At 35.1% G+C, this 21707-nt stretch overlaps 1 protein-coding gene across 27 annotated transcripts in view; it reads right to left on the bottom strand.

Annotated features, from left to right (window-relative positions):
- SEC31A (SEC31 homolog A, COPII coat complex component) overlaps positions 1-21707 on the bottom strand; it is a 64462-nt gene that overhangs the window by 25994 nt on the left and 16761 nt on the right. For 9 of the 27 annotated variants that reach the window (XM_065877374.1, XM_065877363.1, XM_065877364.1 and 6 more), the window contains 13 exons: positions 21026-21168; positions 16806-16905; positions 14111-14272; positions 13758-13910; positions 11390-11626; positions 10420-10494; positions 8952-8990; positions 8379-8456; positions 5453-5528; positions 4842-5020; positions 3506-3632; positions 2408-2553; positions 752-925 (listed from right to left, as the gene is read on the bottom strand). In XM_065877374.1, the coding sequence (XP_065733446.1) occupies positions 752-925; positions 2408-2553; positions 3506-3632; positions 4842-5020; positions 5453-5528; positions 8379-8456; positions 8952-8990; positions 10420-10494; positions 11390-11626; positions 13758-13910; positions 14111-14272; positions 16806-16905; positions 21026-21168 (1689 nt within the window). The remainder of the gene's footprint in view (positions 1-751; positions 926-2407; positions 2554-3505; positions 3633-4841; positions 5021-5452; positions 5529-8378; positions 8457-8951; positions 8991-10419; positions 10495-11389; positions 11627-13757; positions 13911-14110; positions 14273-16805; positions 16906-21025; positions 21169-21707) is intronic. The other 18 variants (XM_065877366.1, XM_065877371.1, XM_065877387.1 and 15 more) reach the window with 3 other exon arrangements.

Genomic DNA, 21707 nt, shown 5'->3' with positions numbered 1-21707 from the left:
TTCAGAAAGACGTGAGCTGGATCCTACATATAAGTGTATACAAAACCAACTAGAGAGTCATACCTCCACAGTCCTGGAACACAGATAAAAGTATTTTTACTCAATGAAATTTATTGACAATCCCCTAGAACAGACAAAATACTGAAAACAATTAACTAAAAAATTTCGTCAAAAACAGAATAAAGTTTAGAACAAAAAGTACAGAAATAAGAAAAGCCTCCAAACTAAGCTCTAGCAGATACACAATGCAGAAATATCCTACTTGTGGAAAATCTTCCTCACTCCCCACCCCAGCTTCCACCCATGCTGCACTATTGGGTTTAGATTTCCCTCTTCTGTGCTCCCACTACCTCTATCATTGTCCTTATCACTTTGGAATCCCATGTATACTTGTTATCATTTTGAGTTTGGAAACTCCTTCAGGGAAAGGATCTTGGCAATCCTATTCATCACTACATATTCAGTCACTTATTGAATTGAAACAAGTATCATGAAAAAGCCCAAGTTTTACTGCACACCAAATAAGGACACTAAATTAGGAATGTGATGTAGTTTTCTCTGCCTTGAATACTTGAATACACCTGAAATTACCCTTGAAGATGTGTCAATAATATTCACCTATTAGGTGACAGAAATTCAACTGCTCCAAATCATTCCACCTACTAGTACATTTATGTTTCATACTGATTGCTATCTATTGAACTCACCTTACTCACACATTCAAAGAAGAAAAATGGCCAGTTCTAATTACCTGGTTGGTGTTATCAGGAAGAAAAGCAAGGGCTGCAGCAATACTGCCCTGGGCTGCCAACAAATTGGCATACTGACTCATCTTCTCAGCCAAAAGAACTCCTACAGTATTAGTGTCCATGGCTTGGGTGAGTTGTACAGCTTTTCGCAGGATGACAACTTTCTCAATCAGATCCTAAATGAGAAAAAGAAAGGAGAGTGAAGGAGAAACAGACAATGATACCAAGATGTGTACTGAGAGGAAGCAGGAAAAGAGAAGGAGTTACTAAGATTTCCAAAGCCTACCAAAAGTACGGTACCTATTATCACCAATATTAAGAAGGTCTGGGGCTTCCCTGGTGGCGCAGTGGTTGGGAGTCCGCCTGCCGATGCAGGGGATGCGGGTTCATGCCCCGGTTCAGGAAGATCCCACATGCCGCAGAGCGGCTGGGCCCACGAGCCATGGCCGCTGAGCCTGCGCGTCTGGAGCCTGCACTCCGCAACGGGAGAGGCCTCAACAGTGAGAGGCCCGCGTACCGCAAAAAAAAAAAAAAAAAAAAAAAAAGAAGGTCTGCAAGAGTTGACCACCATTTAGGTAACTGAAAAAGCGAGGAGGAAGGTCTCCTACTCATGGTTAAGGCATAGGTTACCATCTTCTCCCAAACATCCTTAAATTGCCAGAGACTTGTCTCCTGAGCTAAAACAGGCAAATATCCAAAGTGAAAGTGACAGGCTGATGTCTGAAGGCAGAAACTGGGTTCCAGAATGTATAAGACGAAATATTATACTATTATGCTATGTATACTATAAAAATAGTACTACTAAGCCTCCAAACAGGCTTAGCATTTCAACCCGAAGTTTCTCATAATGCTCTTCAATACCTATTCTTTCAACACTAGAGAGCTATGCTTCAGGTATAAAGTACAAGAATATCCCATCTGCCCTTCATAAGTACACCAATCCAGAAGTGTGAAAACAAGTGTGTTTTCTCTCAGAAGCACTTAGAAGGAAAAACCTTGATTCCTACAAGACTTTTGGTTTCAACAGTGATCTTTAAATCAACAACCATAGTGAGAATCTCTCTGCAGAGACAAAAAGAAACATTAGACTGAAATTTCTTGAGACTGCTGACTAACTGCTTAGGAATAAAAAAATCTAAATATATAGTTACTCAGCACCAGAGAATAGTCCCCACGTTTTTCACTTCCTCTCTTGCCCATGTATTAGTGCTGCATGGGATCCCATTTAGCTCTTACTTTCATTTTCCGCGAACCATGAAGACTGCCCATTGGTACTGGGGACCCCTCCCATTCCTTACCTCACACCGTTTCTTTGCCCAAGGCACACAGGATCACTGGAGGCAGAGAAAGGAGCAGGAGGAAAAGAGGTAAACTCTATGGCTGTTTTCATGCTCTTGCCACTTACTTCCCTCAGTAACGACCATATCACAACTTGGTTCTCACAAACAGTTGCATTCCCATTTTACCATCCCATCATCTCAAACTCTGCCTCTCCAAACATAGCAATAAATACACATAATTATCCAGCAAAAGAGATTCTAAAACATAATTAAGTAGGGTGAAAGCAATGAACTTCTGGAACAAATCAATCTCTAGAATATAAATAGGGTGAAAGACAGTACTAGAAAGGAAGCACCTTTTGTTTCAAAGATACTAACCTGAAGGGATAAAGGATTGCTTCCATCTTGAGCTTTAGTCCAACATGCAACTAGTTTCTCTACATTCCCTGCACAAATATAGCAGAGACATGCCTGAGTCTGCAGAAGGCTATCACCTTCACTTTCAAGCCTGGTTCCCAAAAGATCTATAGATCAAGAGGAAAACAAATAAGATTATATACAAGGCAATCTGTGTATGAGGTCATGAGCAGCCCAATAATATTTTCAGAGGTATGGATCAAACTTCATAACCAATGAGTAGCAGGAAGAAATAAAATCACTGTCATGTAAATGTTCAGTAAATATTTATTTGTTAAATGAGTGGAAAATGAGTGACAAATTTTATATAATAAACAATTTCACAAGATTCTATACCTAGCTGTAGAATGGGTTTATATTTATTATATTAGAAAAAATTAAAAGTGGGAAAAATATTTGAACAGAAAAATCCTAATGAACATTTAACTGCATTTCATCATGTCTGGTGCTTTTGTAAGCAGTGGACTAAAATATGGCACATTTGGAATAAACATCAATGATAGCTAGACTACTCTAAATTATTTATGATAGAAAGTTAATATCTTGTAAGTTTTACATTTTCATAAAACTTTCAAGGTTGTTCATTTTTATCCTAGCAGCCTAAAGCTTCTGTTCTTGTATATAATAAATACTATTCCTTAGTCATCAGTTCAGTCATGGCCTTTAATGGTAATTTCTACTCAAATGTTATAATTATTAATTTTATCAAGCTAACATTTATTAAGTGAGAGCTGATTATGTGCCATTTTACATATGAAAAGACTAAGACTTAGAAATTAATTTTTCCTAGGTCATATAGCTAGTTAGTGGCAGAAGCAAGAGTCTCAGTTTGGTCTGTCTGAAACCAATATCATTAAATAATATTATTTTAAAAAATGACTAGTAGGTATGGAGAAGCAACATAGTTAATAATAACTGAGAAAGCATTCAAATGAGAACTTCGTTTTCTTATCTGTTATTAGTAGGTTTACAAAAATTTCTAAATAAAATCTGCCATTAATTTTATTTACAATATACCATGCCATATACATAATATAAATATAAAGCTCATTTTCTTACCACAAAGGGCAGAAAATTCATCTGGTTTAGCATAAGTCAATACTGCAGCTAAAGCCTCTCTCCAATTTTTAAGATCACAAGACTCAACAATCTCTTTCCAGTTCTTCATCACTACTGCAGTAATTAGCTTAGGAAAGGAAAACAAAAGGAGAATTAAAAGCTTTTGGTATATTGATAAAAATTAACTCTGGCTAATCAATCAATCTTTCAAAACTACTACTCACAGTATTTCATGAAAAATAAAGTAGCAGCAAAGCGAAGTATATCCTTAAACCAACTGACATAAAAGATATTTTCCTCAACAACAACAAAATCACACTAACGTGTTTTATAAAATGCTGAGAAGGAGAACTATAGGGTGTTACCAAAACATTTAACAGGAGGACATGACTTTTAGTCTGATGGATCAGGAAAAGCTTTCTGAGCATACAGACATTTAAGATATGAAGTCAGAATTAATTTCATCGAGAAGGAAAAAACACTGCCGACCAATGGAACACTAGGGGCAAAGTCCTGGGAGAGAAAGGCACGTGGAGTATGTAAGGAACTGAAAGGCAGCCAGTGTGGCTAAAAGATAACAGGGGAGGGAGTGACACAAGACAAGGCTGGGGACACTGACAGCAACCAAAGCTGCTGGGACTGAACACTGGGACAACTTTCATGGAAAGAAATTTAATATCATCAAGCAGGGGCTTAAAAATGTACAGACCCTCTGCACCAGAAATTCCATTCCTAGGACTACAGCCTCATTAAACAATTAGAAATTCACACAAATCTTTAGGCACAACAAGGATGTTTACTGCTATCTCAATTACATTAGGAAAATATTAGAAACTACCTAAACATCCCCAAATAAGAGAAATAATAAATCCCTACTATAGAATATTATACAGCAATTTAAAAATTTTTTTAAGAATCTTTAAATGATACGGGAAAATGATTACAATGTAAGTGACAACATTTATACATAAAACCACACACATATATACCTGTATAAATGATTGTTTTTAAAAATTCTACAAATACATAGAAAGAGATACAAAAGGATATGTACCAATCTGATGGAAGAATCAGGGGGTATTAAAATTATTATCTTTAACATTTTCTATGTTCTAATTTTTCTACAATAAAAATATTTCATTTAAAGTATTACATATGTAAACAACAAAAACTGGGATAATCATGCCAAGCTATCAACAATAACTATTTCTGGGTCAAGGAATTATGGGTGGGTTTTTTTGTTCTTTACTGTTATCTGAATCTCAATTATCTATAATAAGAGTGCTTTGCTTTTATAAACAAATGCTGCTGTTTGTTTATTTTTAAAATAACATACCCTGGTAATTTTGCTTTGGGATTTTGCAAAGTACTTTTTCTGGGTTTGAGCCAAGAGTTCTTGTCCACCTGCTATGGCCAATATAATGGCATCAGCCATGCGGTTATCATGTAAACAAAGGTCAACAGCACTCTCAAAGTTACCCGTCAGCAAAGCCTGCGTAATTAAACCATCAATATCTGCAATAAAGAAATAACACACCCAAGTTAAAGTTTTTTGTTACAAGAAAAAAACACTACACCTATGAATTTTTACATACACACACAATGGAGAACACAATGCTGATTTCTGAATATTACTGGTGGATTAATTTCTAACACAAACTGTTGATATCTATGGAAATATACTGAGATACATATAAGTAAAATCAGGTAAAATAACATATTTTCCAGATTGTCTAAAATGTAATAATAAAGATCATTTACAATTTCTATCACATAGGTTTCAGATCATACCATCATTTTTAAGGTAGTGATTACATGTACTAAATGATAACTGAGTTCTTTTCAACCCTCTACCACCCGTGACAAAACGTTTCTAACTTAAACTCAGGGACTATTTGCTTTCAAATGGTTAAAAGAAATTAGAAATCAAAACCAACAGATTCTTACCCCCACTGATGGAGATGTTAAATGTTCCTCCAGCTGATGGTAGAAATTCAGATTCTTGTTTTTCCTCTTTAATGCGCTAAGGAGATGAAAAGGGCAGCAATTTAGCCAGATGAAACTGGAATAATTTACCAGCAAAACAAAATTTAAATATGATTATTCACTTACTGACTAGATGACATGCCAAGTTATCCCAGAAAATTTCTCAGATCCAAGTTTAAACTAAGAACTATGATTTCATTAAGTATTAACTCTCATTATACAATCATAAATAAAATCCAAAGTCCTCAGAAATAATGTTAAACAAACTTAAGTGTACATATCCATATTGGGAGCTCAGAAGATACTGAAGCTGAAGAATTTTTGTTTTCTTAGATACCTCAACTAACAGTAGCTTGAAACACACAAAATGTTTTATTTATTTATTTTTAAATATTTATTTATTTATTTGGCTGCACCAGGTCTTAGTTGCGGCTCACAGGGTCTTCATTACTGCGTTAGGGATCTTTAGTTGAGGCATGCGAACTCTTAGTTGCAGCATGTGAGATCTAGTTCCCTGACCAGAGATTGAACCCAGGCCCCCTGCATTGGGAGCACAGAATCTTAGCCACTTCCCACTTGTGGGAAGTCCCACAAGATGTTTTAAATTATACTATATTTAGATCATTTTTTCTTTTTTTACATTTTTCTAATTTAGATCTTAAAACAACCTTGTTTCAACACGTCTAAAAATTCTAATAGGTATAGTTAGTTATAAGAGTCTTTCGGTTTTAACTGACTCAGTCGTGAAAAAAAGAAAACCACCTGGCGTCCTTATATAAATGCAATATAAACAGATTATTTATAAATATACTAAAGTTCAATTAGAGAGTTTGTGTTCTCTTAAATTAGTCACACCTGGAACAGCAGGTTGGTCTGGTAAAAATATATACAGTTCTGTTACAAATTTCTGAAACTACTTGTAAGACTGAGTAAAAATAAATTCAATATTTTCTTTCTTTAGAAGAAAAGAAATATAATGGAGGCATACTGCTGGTAAATACTTTAAATGCTTTCTCTTCTATGCATAAAAATTCAAAAGATGACAAAAAATAAAATGTGTCAGAGATTACAGAGAAATTAAAAGAAAAAACACATCTGTCTTACATGAGATAAAATATCTATCTTCTGTGCTCGTGTTACCTACACATCTGAATGTTAGTGCCTAGAATTCAAAGTCAGGCGCGTTTTTGAATTGGATAATTTTAGTGTAGAGCACAGTAGAGCATCATCTGTTAATAATGCTTAATTAGTTAATACTAACTATTACAGGAGACTAACTATAACCTTAATTCTCTCCCCAACAAAAGAGAAACATTTTAGAATTTAAAAACTGAAATTAAAAAATTGTAAAACTGGGCTTCCCTGGTGGCGCAGTGGTTGAGAGTCTGCCTGCCGATGCAGGGGACACGGGTTCGTGCCCCGGTCCTGGAAGGTCCCACATGCCGCGGAGTGGCTGGACCCGTGAGCCATGGTCACTGAGCCTATGCGTCCGGAGCCTGTGCTCCGCAACAGGAGAGGCCACAACAGTGAGAGGCCCACGTACCGCAAAAAAAAAAAAAAAAAAAAAAAATTGTAAAACTTGTTATTCATACTGAGGAATAAATCAGATACTGATCTGATTATATTCACTAACAAACTTATCAAAAAAATCTTTTAACAATTTTTCAAATTTGCTTTCAAAAAGCAACTAATAAACTTTTATATATGGACTTCTGAAATATACATAAAGTGAAAAAATGCACAACTTATTATGTGCTGGTTATCTTTAGTGTGTAAGCTACTATGTTTTATTTTACATAATAATAGCATCATCAAGGGGAAGATATTACCACCTTAAACAACATTTTTTCAAATATTCTGAAAGCACACATTGATGACTACTGTTTTGTTAAATATATATTTACCTATTAATTCACAAGTGTATTTACAAATGGCCCTCTCTTTGATAATACATAGTTAGTCCAGTTGTATATAAATGAAAGTACGTTTCTTTAATGTATCCTACAATTCTATGTATTCCCAAAATTAGTTCAAATTTTCGGCAAGATTTTACCCATATCCTGTATTCCTGAGTTAAATAAATGTTACAAGATCCACTTCTAAGGAAAGTATTTTTAATAATCATCTTGTAATAGTCTGTATACTGAGGAATTATAACTTAGTAAAAGGTTGTAAGAAACTTTATATAATCAGAATATCCCCATATCACAAAGAATAATGAAAAAGTCAAATATGAGATGAGAAACAAGAACTTGTTGATTAATTTTCTAAGATGAAATATAATTAGAAAGCAAGAAAAGTAAATTATAGAATTATATATTAGTGGCTTAAAAAAACTCAGAAAATTAAAAGGAAAAAAATTAATGATACAACTCTGTTTTCAAGGACTCTTTTTACCTAGTTATAAAAATTGTCACTACAACTCAGGATGCATTTATAGTGAATCAGGACGATCAGATTATTTAGTGAAATATTCTTTACTTGGACTCAAAGTTCAAGATTAATTCAGAAGCTTACGCCACTGATAGTGAGTTGTAAATATTAATGTGTCAAGAAAAAACATTACCTTTACATGCAATGCAATGTGGATTTCTGAATAAAGTATCTTTTCAATTTGACATCTTGATATGCATCTGACCAAACTAAGTCAATCTCACATCAGCTGTTAATTTTAAACCATATAATCCAGAAGCTAGGTCAGAGAACTAAAAATTTTAGAGATGATACTTCTATCAAATTAGTAAACAGACTTCTACCTTAAACATCTCTAAGAAAACTCCAGCTTTATTTTGGAACAAGTAGTCAAGAAAATTTTCCATATTTCAATGTGAGATGAACAAATATCACATATTTTCCCAATGTACTTAAAAATGAGAAAAGTAAGTACCTCTCCCAAGAGCTGCTCTTCAGCAGCAGGGCTCTCCTCCCCATCACTCTGTGCTACTTGGTCAGAGTCTTTAAGAGCCTTTGGTACACAAAACAATGACAGAGGAAAGTGAAGAATGTAGCATTAAAAGGTTATTAGTGAACAAGGAAGACAAAAGACCCAACCAACAACATTCAGAGCTAGTTTAATCATAAGAAGCAACACTAAGTAAATTTATTTGAGGAACATCATTAGAGGAAAAGCAGGGAGCCATTACTGCTAAGACCTAACACTTCTTTCCTGCCAAATGTCCCTCAGCAACAAAGAGCTTAATGTTAAGTATCTGAGCAGTCACTGATTTCATTTTACCTCTGTTGTGAAATTCAAACATAGGAATTTCTACTAGCTATAACTAGCTCTACTAGCTATAACTTATGCTATTTTGAAGAGAATTATTCATGTATTAAAATGCCTACAATAAGCATTTGTTTTTACAATGTAAAGCAATAAAACACATTTCCTAAATTATATTTTCTTCTTTATGACCTAAACCAAAATTTTAGAAGGTAGCTATTTTTAAAGGTCTTCTCTTACCACATCAGGTCCATCCACTTTGTTCAAAGCCGAAGCAATCTGAAATAAAGACAACAACTCAGCTACCAAATGGAATTCTATTTCAAGGCATATAGCAAATGTTCACCTCTTACTCCATTGTCATTGGCAAAAATCCAAAATTCAGATCAGGGGTAGCATGTTTAAGAAAAGAATAAAATTTTTGCAGAACTGATTCTCAATGGTGCTAGTTTCAGTTACATGGATCTATTTTATTGCTCACACGTCATCTTACTCTGCTATTCGAATTGTAAAACTAACCTCAAAACAAGCATGTTTTCTTCTACTTTGTTTTAAATAAAATAACTATAATTAAAAAAAATATTTCTTCAGAGACTTACTATGGAAAGAACTGCTACTAGATGTATTTTGACAATCAAATTTTATTTCCTCATTTTTTGCTAACAGGTTTGCAGTAAAACTTTCATATTAATCTCTTGCAAACCAAGTTATAGCATCAAGAAGTTTAGACTAATAATAAAGTTAAATATAAAAAATCTAAAGGAGTGAGGAAAGATACATGATCAGTAAGCAGCGGAGCTGTGATGTGAGCTCAGGTCTATCTGACATTAAAGGGGACTAATCTTCAATGTGCTCAGCACTGACTGCCCAGAGTGCACAGTATCCAACCTGTTCCGCATATGCGATAACTCTGCAATGCTGTAGAAGACTTCAGTCATTTTCAAAGAATGACAAAGGGTTAATACAAATTATACAAAGAATTCTAAATATATCCTTCAAGGTTTCCACAGTCAGAGTGTTTTAACTGCTGTTTATGTCAACATTGTGGAATAATTATTAAGCCGCTCTGAGAAGAAAACTATAAAACTGGAATACGACCTCCTTTTTTAAAAAGTAATCTTTTTTTTTTTACATTAAAATGTTAAGCAAATCACTTGGGCTTTTTGTTTATTCAGGTTTAGTAGAATAAAACACCCTTGTTCCAAAATATTTACTAGTTACTTGTGAGCTGCACCAACTTTATAAACAGTTTGGGAATTATGGGCTGAAGGCATAAACAGCGGGGGTGCAAAACAGTACCCTCTTTTTCATCACTTAAGCTGTAGTGAATGCAGGGTGATCTCTTAAGTTTCCCCCTCTTTCCTCCAGGGCCGCTGGCTACACCTCATCTTAAAAAACTAAATGTCATTCCCAGTGTTTGAGGTTCACAGCTTCTTTTCTTTCAAGAACCAATTCTCCCTGACACAGCTCTTTAAATCGAGTTTGAATTAAAGGTGGTTCTAGCAGCTTCTAAATTCAGGTACAATGAGGAGTTTCACCTTTAACAACGTGTATGAAAAACTTTGGCAACCAAGCATAAATTCTTATTAAATGTTTACTGAATGATTTGAAACAATCTGTGTTGAACTTTTTAAAAAATAAAAACACCTATGCTACATAAATATTTTATTTGTGCAAGCACAGCCTTTAAACTTTTCCAAAAGTTTACCTTCTTTCCTAGGTCTTCTTTTCTATATCCTAGAAGTTCAAGGTATTTTCCACGAGAATCATCCTCAAAGTTTACCTTTAAAAAAAGACATATTCTTGAAACAAAGAATTGCATTTAAAGGCCTAATTTTTAATTAACTGCTCAAATTCCAAGCAGAATTATTAAAATTACCTAAAGTTTACTATATCAACCAAAAGGTTGTTTATAAGAGAATCCAAAGAAGTTTTTCTAAAGAAGTTATTTTTTAAAATAGTAAGCCTACTAGTAATTAATTACCCAGGTTGAATAAAACTTACTTTTAAACTAATTTTTGTAAAACCAAAGTCATGTCCAAAGGTTACATGAGTGCAAAACTCACATTATGTGAAACATGTGATGTCCTAAAACTCTTTCTTAAAACTAATACTTACTCACAAAATATAAATTTAACCTGATTGCATTCAAGATTTCTTTTCTTTGGAAAACAGAATTGAGAAACAGATATTCCCATGGAGACAAAATGACAAACTGGCAAATTCTATTTATTATTCTACTGTCGTAAATGCAACTCAGTAGAAGGATTGAGAAATGCCTCCAACCCCTCTCCCCTATACCTATTCCCTCTTTCCCCATTTTCCTTAATTAGACCTACTACAAAAATTAAATACTCTGTGTTTTTATTATACTAAGCTCTATGTTCTAATTTTAAAATAGGTCTGTTGAATGTTATGTCTCTCTCACTTAAAAATAGCTATTATATTATTTTTTACTTATTAAAAAAGTATTTCATATTAGGCTTTTCACAGCAGAGAAGGAAGAACTCTTGACATAAAGTGTTAGGTCATGTACTCTCCATATGGTTTAATTTCATCAGGAGATCCCCAAATCACATTCTCTCGACTGTTTCTTCAACAGGAAGACAGATTTAGAATATGATGGAAATAGCTGAATTTGCAGATAATGAACTAAAATTGCTTAACACCAACTTTACCTTCAAAAAGGACCACACATTTTTCTCAAACTCAGTCTGAGAAGCATCAATCTTCTTCTGACAATAACTGACAAATCCTTGTGACTGCACGACCTGCTGAAGTTGGGCTGACCGGCTAAGGAATTCCTCTTCTGTCACGACCTGACTGATGCGCACGTGGTGCTGCTGCAGCTGCTGCTCAGCTCCCTGCTGAGGCTGTGTTCTGACACTTGCAAAGGTAACCAGTTTGCCTCCAAACTAGAATAGAACAAGTAAACAAAATCAGTTCCAACGACAAGGATGTGGCCCTCAAACGTACTGACTGTAAACTGGCTAAAGGAAAAGAACTCTGGCTCTGGATGCAATTGGTGATACACTCCCCTACTCCACAATCTGACCCCAGCCTTCAATTATTATTCCTCTTCACACCACCCACCTTCTACATAAAAGGTCCTAGTTGCTGGGCCCCACAATTTCTCACCTACTTGCTTTTACTAACTTCCACATACTAAATGCTACTCCTCTTCAAAGCCTGGGCAAATGTCACCTCTGCCATCCCAGACGCCCTCAGTATATTATATATATATATATTTGTGTGTGTGGTACGCGGGCCTCTCGCTGTTGTGGCCTCTCCCGTCGCGGGGCACAGGCTCCGGACGCGCAGGCTCAGCAACCACGGCTCACGGGCCCAGCCGCTCCGCGGCATGTGGGATCTTCCCGGACCGGGGCACGAACCTGTGTCCCCTGCATCAGCAGGCAGACTCTCAACCACTGCATCACCAGGGAAGCCCTATCTCTCTCTTTTGATTCAACTATTAGCTGTACGTATCTGCCTCCCTTTCTACTCTAGGCTCCACGTTTTAAAAGGTGGTGGATTATGCTGCTACAAAATATGCCATTTGACCTAAGGATTATTTTGAGCTGAAGAATACTGAAAAACAACAGGAGCAAGAAAGGCACCCTGACCTCCTCTTTTCTTTCTGAAAGCAGGAGATGAAACTCACATGTGAGAGCTGCTCTCCCTACACCAGGAGGAAAGATACATCCTTATCACCAGATACGGGAGTCCAGGATGGGAGAACTCTATACAAACAGACCTTGTTAAATAAAAATTATCTCCATCAGTCTCTACATATTTTAGTTACTGTTCCACAACTGCCATTCTTTGTTCAACCTAGCATATAAGCACTTAGGTTTTGCCACTCATTGGGGTCTTCATTTCTCTATGGGGGGGCTCCCATGTACATGTTTGCTGTCATTCTCCTATTAAGCAGGCTCAGAACTCTTCATTTGGCCTCTCAAATTCATTCCTCAGGTCTAGGTGTTGATCTCTTCTGAAATCTCTTGATTTCTTTCTTTTACATTGCTATTTTTCTGCCTAATTCTTTTTGCACTGAACTGCTGTATGACTGCACATCTACTCTTGTCTTTCCCCCTTCCAAACCATACTACATACTCTCATCTTCCTAAATAATAGACCTTTGATTACGTCACTTATGGATTTAATTAATCTCTCATCCCTCTTGTCTGGTCTTCTCCACTATCTGCTCTCCTGCCTTTGAATCTTTGCTTTTATCACTTTCCACTTTACTTACTGAATCCTAACCATCCATCTAGTTAGTTCCTTCCTTATCTAAGTAATTAAAACACTTATTATTATAAAATTATGTATGGACAAGGTTTAAAAGAAAAATAAAACTGTACAGAAAAGCCTCTCCGCCCCCCAACATAAGCTACTTGAGGACAGAGACTCTATCTAGTTCACAGGTGTGTTTCTAGTGCCTAAAGTGGTACCTGACAAACAGAGGATGTTCACTATATATTCATCTTTGGAATGAAAAGTGCATGTCCACTCACTAATACTGAAGTATTATAAAGACAACAAATAACACTCCTTTCTTCCCCACGTGAGTCTGGAACCCAGTACGAGAGATGGAGAATCAAAATATCAGCTTTAGTGCTGTCGTAAGTGCTGCTAGGTTAGAGGCTATAGTTTAGATGTCCAACCATAGTGGACCTTGTAACAATTAGAATGTAGACCCTCTCAAAAAGAAAAGAAGGAATGAAGGAAGGAGAGATAGAGAAGGAAGACAAGTTTAATAAAGTGGGGTAGGGAGAATGGTGCAAAGATTGCACAACAAGGTGAATGTACTCAATACTGCTGAACTGTAAGTTTTAAAATTGTAAATTTTGTTATGTATATTTTATTACAATTTAAAAGAAAAAAGAAAAAAAGGGAGTAGGTTTCACTTTTCCCGAGAAACCTTTCTGAGTGATGAAAACTCACAAACATATCTCAAACTCAGCCCTCTTCCATCTGAGTGATCCTATAGTAACACTTTACTGTAAGTCCTTTGTGTTTATGGACCATAAAAGCAAATCCACCTACTGAAAAGGAAGCCCCAACAGGTCTTCGGACCCACTTGGGTGGCTTCTTCAGAGGCAACACTATACGATGCTGAGCAGTCTGCTGAGGAATTTGTAACGGGGGAAGGGGCTGTCCTGTGCCAAATGGATCAAGATTCCCAAAAGACGATGAAAGCTAAAAAATAAAATAAAGTGAGATTTTTGAAACTTATGCAAGACTATATTACATGTTTTCAAGTCATATCCAAGAAATTTTTTATCACAATTATCCAATTAATTGGTATCATTGATCAGTAAAGTTATTTTCAAAATAATTACACAGTAAGATGATTTTTTTCAGGTGTTATAATAAAAAACCTTAACACTTCTTATTACCTTGTCAACTTGTTTCTGCCTTAAACCATCTGCACTCCCTCCCATGATAGAATAAACACTGATACGCCCATCGAAGGAAGCAGCTGATAAGACAGCAGGATTTCTGGGACACCACTGAATATCAAAGCACCACTGTGTGTTGGTGGGAAGTTCATATAACACCTAGACCGCAAAAAAAAAAAAAAAAGTCAGAAAAAAGTATAGCCACTTTATAGCCAAAACAGCTGAATTAATATGATCAACAAATACAACTTTATTAAACATTTACTTTTACAAAGTATCCAGCCAGGAAAAACAACAATTGTAAAAATTTCTTTAAAGTACATTATGATAAAAAAAAAAAAAGAAATGCTGCTCAAAATTTTGACCAGATTTGGAATAAGTAAATCTTAAAAAATGAGGTTTTCCTGTTTTTACTGAAATGGTACTAGAGGATGCACCCGAAAGACCAGAATACTCTATTAGGGTCAACTTGCTGAACTCTAAAAGATCGATGGGGTCCTAGCCAACCGACTTTGCCTGCCAAGATCCAAAGAGCCATGTTTAGATTATTTGAAGATCAAATTTCAAAAAAAAATTCTTGAGAAGGAAAAATTCAGCGAGAAGTTTGGCTTCTTGTCAAGTGAGAAAACATGTACACATCATTCTTATTACTGCTGAATCAAGAGAATTTGGCATTATCAGTTTTCTTTAGAAGGAAAAGAATATAGAAAAACTATTAAAAATGGCTGATATAAATAAATAATGTAATAATTGTTTACTAACTTTACAATGTAATAATGTAATAATTGTTACTAACTCAGTGTGATGGTAACTGATGTTCTTAGGAGCACAGGTTTTATGGCTTTAAGAAATGAATCGGGCTTCCCTGGTGGCGCAGTGGTTGAGAGTCCGCCTGCCAATGCAGGGGACACGGGTTCGTGCCCCAGTCTGGGAGGATCCCACATGCCACGGAGCGGCTGAGCCCTTGAGCCATGGCCGCTGGGCCTGCGCGTCCGGAGCCTGTGCTCCGCAACGGGAGAGGCCACAACAATGAGAGGCCCATGTACCACAAAAAAAAAAAAGTGAAATAAAAAAAAAGAAATGAATCAAATTTACTTAACTTTGGCTTCCTTGACATTTAAAATAATGTTTTATTTTATAAGAAAATAAAGTGAAAAGGCATTTAGCCTGCTCCTCTTTGATGCTTAAACTGATGTATAAGACTATTAGCTTCTTGATATCTGAATCACTTGTCTATTCCTAATTTGCATTTGAATAAAAATCTACTACAATTTTTAGTTGCAGCATGCACTAAAAGTTTATTCCTTCAAAGTCCAAGCACACACAACTAAGCATATGCAAAAAATCATTTTATCAAATTACACAGTTGAAAAAGAACAGTAATTTCCATGAATTTTGAACTCACTTGGGAAAGCACAGTGTAAAATGAAACACTTTCATTATTTGGTCTACAAATCTTATGAAGCAAAAATTATTATTTTTTCTCGTCTCCTCTAACATTAATGTTTCTATATTCTTACAGACATCACTGCAACTGAAAACTTTAAACCACAAATCAAATAACAAAAGTGCTTGCTTTAATTTTAATGTTACAGATTAAAACCTATTGAACAGGGCTTCCCTGGTGGCGCAGTGATTAAGAATCTGCCTGCCAATGCAGAAGACACAGGTTCCAGCCCTGGTCTGGGAAGATCCCACATAGCGCGGAGCAACTAATCCCGTGCAGCACAACTACTGAGCCTGCGGTCTAGAGCCCGCAAGCCACAACTACTGAGCCCACTCGCCTAGAGCCTGTGCTCCGCAACAAGAGAAGCCACAGCAATGAGAAGCCCTGCACAGCGCATCGAAGAGTAGCCCTGCTCGCCACAACTAGAGAAAAGCCTGCATACAGCAGCAAAGACCCAATGCAGCCAAAAATAAATAAATACATAAATTAATTAATTAAAAACACCCACCAAAGATACTTATTTTTACTAGCATACCATCAGGGCAACTGGGAAGGCACTTGCAATAAAAGTTTAAAAGCTGTAATTAGAATCTATGGTGTCTTGCCCACTAGTGAAAGAGAGGGAAACCATTCAACCATTAAGAAGAAGAAAAATAATAGGTAAAAGAGATTTTTAGTCCACAACCCAAAGCAAATGAAATTATATTTATATAATATTTATATTTAATAAGGTAAAATTCCCCATCTAAGTTTCCATGGGTAGAACATACGACAAATATTTTATTATAAAGTATTATATTCTTGCTGTACAGTTCAAAAGAGAGATTAAAAACCTGTATCCACTGATTTCCAAAAATCAAAGAGGATCTTCAGGAAAGGTAAAGCAAGAAAAAGACCCAAACCTTGAACACTCCTACTTTGAGGACACTTATTTCCAGAAAACACAGTAAATAAATCAAACCAAGTATTTCTGAGTCTAGTTAAACACCTGTGATTGGAAATGGCGGGTGATTACTAGGTTCAAAGACACTATTTCAATGATTGATATCCCCAGATGAAACAGCTGAGCTTAGATAATGCTCATAATAAAATCTCTGCTAGAGTTACATTTCACATACACCTCCGTCTACTTTCACGTTCTTAATTTTAATCATGTACTAAAGAATTCATATGGAAATTTTCTTATTCAACCAGAGATAAAATATTATAATAGCTGTAAGTTTGAGAAACATTTCCTCCCCATACCTCTCCTGTGTTTGGGTTGGAACAGAGAATCTTAGCATCTTTTCCACAGCTCAGCAACAATTCAGGATCCGCCATGCTCCAAGCAATTGCCAAAATCCCCCTATAAGAAACACAAAGAAATGAAGAAATTTTTAATCTTGAGAAAACCAAATTATTTTTCTCTAGGTTTTGGAGACACACACTGCTAAGAGAAGTATAATTTCATATAATCTTTCTGGAAAGCAACTTAGCAATGTGTATGCTCTTTGCTCATTACAAAGATACTCAATACAGTATGCAGTGTATGACAGCAAAAAATGAAAACAAATGCCCAATAACATGGACAGCGTAATAATAAATTGCAGATCATCTTTTAAGGAGAAAATATATAGTTAAAAATTATGCTGTAACCTACTAGAGAATGGATTTGAGGATATGGGGAGGGGGAAGGGTAAGCTGTGACAAAGTGAGAGAGTGGCATGGACATATATACACTACCAAACGTAAAATAGATAGCTAGTGGGAAGCAGCTGCATAGCACAGGGACATCAGCTCGGTGGTTTGTGACCACCTAGAGGGGTGGGATAGGGAGGGTGGGAGGGAGGGAGATGCAAGAGGGAAGAGATATGGGAACATATGTATATGTATAACTGATTCACATTGTTATAAAGCAGAACCTAACACACCATTGTAAAGCAATTACACTCCAATAAAGATGTTAAAAAAATTATGCTGTAGAAATCTGTTTCTTATTATTATACACTGTTCACCAATGAAAAAAGGTTAACTCTGTACATAAATTTGTATAAAACATATAATTACATTAAATACTTGCATAAATGGGGTTATGTATATATAAGGATATGTACAATAAAAGTTTTACCTATGGATGGGTAGGAAATCTACTTCATGTTTTCTACTCTTTGTTTACTAACTTTCTACTTTTCGTTACTGGAGTAGTTCTCCTATTACATAAGTTTTTTTTTAACTAAAAGGAAACATTTTAAATTTGCCTCACAAAGAAATATTACAGATCTAAATACTAAAGATTTGATTTTATAATTCTTTTTGTGTTTTAATATCCTTTGGATTTTTTATACTAAGTATAAACAGAGTAGTATTTTTGGTAGATATTTTGAAAATTCAGATTAGCATCCCCTGTAAAAATAAAAAAACCCCTCTATCCCACCATCCAGAAAAAAGTGCTATATAATAGTTTGCTTTTTCTACATTCATGCCTCTGCTGTTTAGAGATGAAAGAAGGAAAGTTAACATTACCAGACCATGAAGAAAAATACTAGAAACTAAGATTTAAATACTGGATACTAGAAAATAGTAGAAATACAGCTAGTAGATAACAGGGACTAGAAAAACACTAGAAACTAGAATTACGTTTGTGTATTTCATAAAATAAAAACATACAAATTAATAACCTTAAATTTTCCTGAAAACATTACAGTAATTCTAAGATACAGTTTTTCAATTTCCAAAATACAGATAAACTTTATCATCGAGGTATATATTGTTTTTATTTTCCTCAAAAGTTGTTTTTAATTTGATGACATTTCTTACAATCTAAGTCCTCTCAGAATCAGGAAAATACACTATAGGAAAAGGACCCAAATTATTTAAGAATACCTTTTGTTTCCAACATTTTATTTTATTTTATTATTTTTCTTCAACATTTTATTTTTTAAGCATTAAAATCTTTGTAAAAATTATAAGGATAGTGTGATATACACCCTTATACTCCTCACCTAGATTCACTGATTTGGCTACATTTACTTTATGTCTTTCTCTTTCTCTCTCTCTACATATATATATTGACCATTTGAGAGTTAAATGCAGCTATTATGACATGTTACTTCTACACTTATCTCTGGGGATAAGAACATTCTCCTATATAATCACAATACAATTACATACTGAAAATATTTATCATTTATATGCAATACTTTAGAGTCCATATTCAACTTTCCCCAATTGTAGCAATAATGAACTTTTATTGTCTCCGCTCTTTAGAATCTAATCACGCATGTCAAAAATTTCAAGGTATGTCAAGAATGCCTTTTAAAGAAATCAATATCATATTTAATATCACATGTTAAGGAACATTTAGGTTCTTACTAAGTATTAAAATCACTGAATTGTAGAACTGGAAGGGACCTTAAAGATCATATTATAATCATAATATACTCCAACTCTTGCATTTACTAGAGGGAGAAAATTGAGAACTAGTGAGGTTGATTTGCTCCTGGCACCCAGTATGGTATTCTATCTTGCTAAATTATGACCACTCCTAAAATTGGCAGCAGAATGTAATGTTAAGACCATAGATACTAGGATCAGTATGTATGGGTTGGAAGTCAGCACTTGACTAGTTTTGAGACCTAAGCCAAGCTTATTAGCCTTGCCAAGCTTCAATTTCCAATGTGTAAAATGGGATAATAGTATTTACACCATAGGTTTGTTATGAGCCTAAATCAAGCTAACATTTGCAAGTTTGGGATTAACATATACACACTGCTATATTTAAAACAGATTCCCAACAAGGACCTACTGTATAGCACAGGGAACTCTGCTCAATACTCTGTAATAAAAGGGCAGGGATTTTTGTCTGTTATATTACTGAATCCTAGCACAGTGCTTGGTACAGAGTACGTGTTCAATAAGCAAGTGTTGAATGAATAAATAAAACCTTACCCAATGTGAGAAAAATATTAAAATGCCTCAGAATCATCCTTTCTTTACAAAGAGCTTATTGAAGCATAATATCTAAACAGGATTACATTCTGACCAGACTCTTTTCTCCTTTATAAAGAAGCTCAAGGAGAGGTTACAAACCTTAAGACTTCTCAAAGTGTGTAATTCCACTATGGGGCGGGGAGGAAGGCGGGAAGGGATTTAAAGTTTTAGTTTACATATCGCCAAACAGGAAAGAAGAAAAAAGCCCAAAGTACTTAGAAAGTACTATAACATTAAAAGGGATTTGTTTCTCGTTTAAAAACATTGAACAAATGTGCATGAACTCCCTGGGTACCTGAATATTAATGATAGGAAATGTGCGTAATTACAAACTAAATTTTTTTTTTTTTTTTTTGGCCACGCTGCGAGGATTGCAGGATCTTAGCTCCCCAACCAGGGATGGAACCCGTGTCCCCTGCAGTGAAAGCACAGACCCCTAACCACTGGACCAGCAGCGAGTTCCCACAAACTAAATTTAATGTTACTAAAACTAACACAAGACAATTCTCATACCTTTTTTAGAGCATCCACACATTTATTAAAATTAAAGGCAGAATGAACCACCTAATTTCTCAAAATGTTTGTTTTTTAAATTAAGATAAACACTCAGGGAAGAGATATGGGAACATATGTATATGTATAACTGATTCACTTTGTTATAAAGCAGAAACTAACACACCATTGTAAAGCAATTATACTCCAATAAAGATGTTAAAAAAAAAAGATAAACACTCAGAAATAAAACAAACTTTTCAATTGTTGCTTGACATTTAATGTTATGGAAGACTCTTGATAAGTATGATGAACCAAATAAAGATCAAACTGTATAAGGTCATGAGTTGTCCCAAAATGTTGTGATATACTAGAATTTTGATCTATTAACTGTTATTTGAAATAAGTAGTGGAAAATCCATTAACACATTTTCATGATATGATTTGATTATCATTTTTTGGTATAGAATATCAGATGACTATTGCTTAAAATAAAAATAAACCATTTACGTTGACTTTTACAAGACAGAGACAAAGTAGATTCCCTAATTTAAAAAAATTATCTGGGACTTCCCTGGTGGTGCAGTAGTTAAGAATCCACCTGCCAATGCAAGGGACACGGGTTCAAGCCCTGGTCCGGGAAGATCCCACATGCCACGGAACAACTAAGCCTGTGCGTCACAACTACTGAGTCTGCACTCTAGAGCCCGCGAGCCACAACTACTGAGCTTGTGTGCCACAACTACTGAAGCCCGCGCACCTAGAGCCTGTGCTCCACAACAAGAGAAGCCACCGCAATGAGAAGCCTGTGCACTGCAATGAAGAGTAGCCCTTGCTCACCACAACTAGAGAGAAAGCCTGTGCACAGCAAAGAAGACCCAACCAAAAATAACTAACTAACTATATAAGTAAATAAAAAAAAATTATCTGATAATTCAAAGTAGTAAGTAAATACATTTTTAAAAATACACAAATTAAGTGTTTTTGGAAGAGCAGCAAGATACCTGGCATGGTTTTCCAGGACACGGAGTGGAGAGGAGGCAAAGCGAAGATCCCACATCTGGATCACTGGTAACCTGTCATCCTCAGAGGCAAGGACCATCTGAGTAGCAACATCAGGATGCCACGCCAACCCAGAGCAATGCATCTGTACATAGTTAAGGCTCACATTTTTATCAGTCATACTACTTTATTTATTTATTTATTTTTAGTCATACTATTTTATGAAAAGCCAAAATGAACATGAGGAATATGCCTTTGTTAAAGCAAACAGTACCAAACATCAGCTCAGGCTTATTAAAAAAAAGAATTCTTATTTATTTAATCATTATTTTAATCTATTTTTATTTATTTAAAATTTCAGTTTATTAAAAAACCCCATACAACTATTAAATTCTATTAAACACTCTTAAACAGTAGTATTAAACATAAAACGTTTAAAGGTTTTCAATTCAGCCAACCCTTTGATACATAAAATCATTCTGCGCCAGAATAATTCTATACCAAAAATGAGTTCTCCTGTCAAAATTGTAACTAGGGGAAAAGTTTTATATAAATTTAAAATTTAATACTTTCAGAAAAATTAAAATAAAGAGATAAGATTTAAATGACAAAAAATTCATATCTTTCCTCTATTTCACCATAAAAATCAAGAGAAAGTGTCTAAAGCAACAACTACTATTTCAA

Source organism: Phocoena phocoena, chromosome 5 (genome assembly GCF_963924675.1).
Source record: "Phocoena phocoena chromosome 5, mPhoPho1.1, whole genome shotgun sequence".
NCBI lineage: Eukaryota > Metazoa > Chordata > Mammalia > Artiodactyla > Phocoenidae > Phocoena > Phocoena phocoena.
The sequence above is the reverse complement of the archived record's forward strand: the minus strand, read 5'-3'. Positions and strand labels throughout refer to the sequence as shown.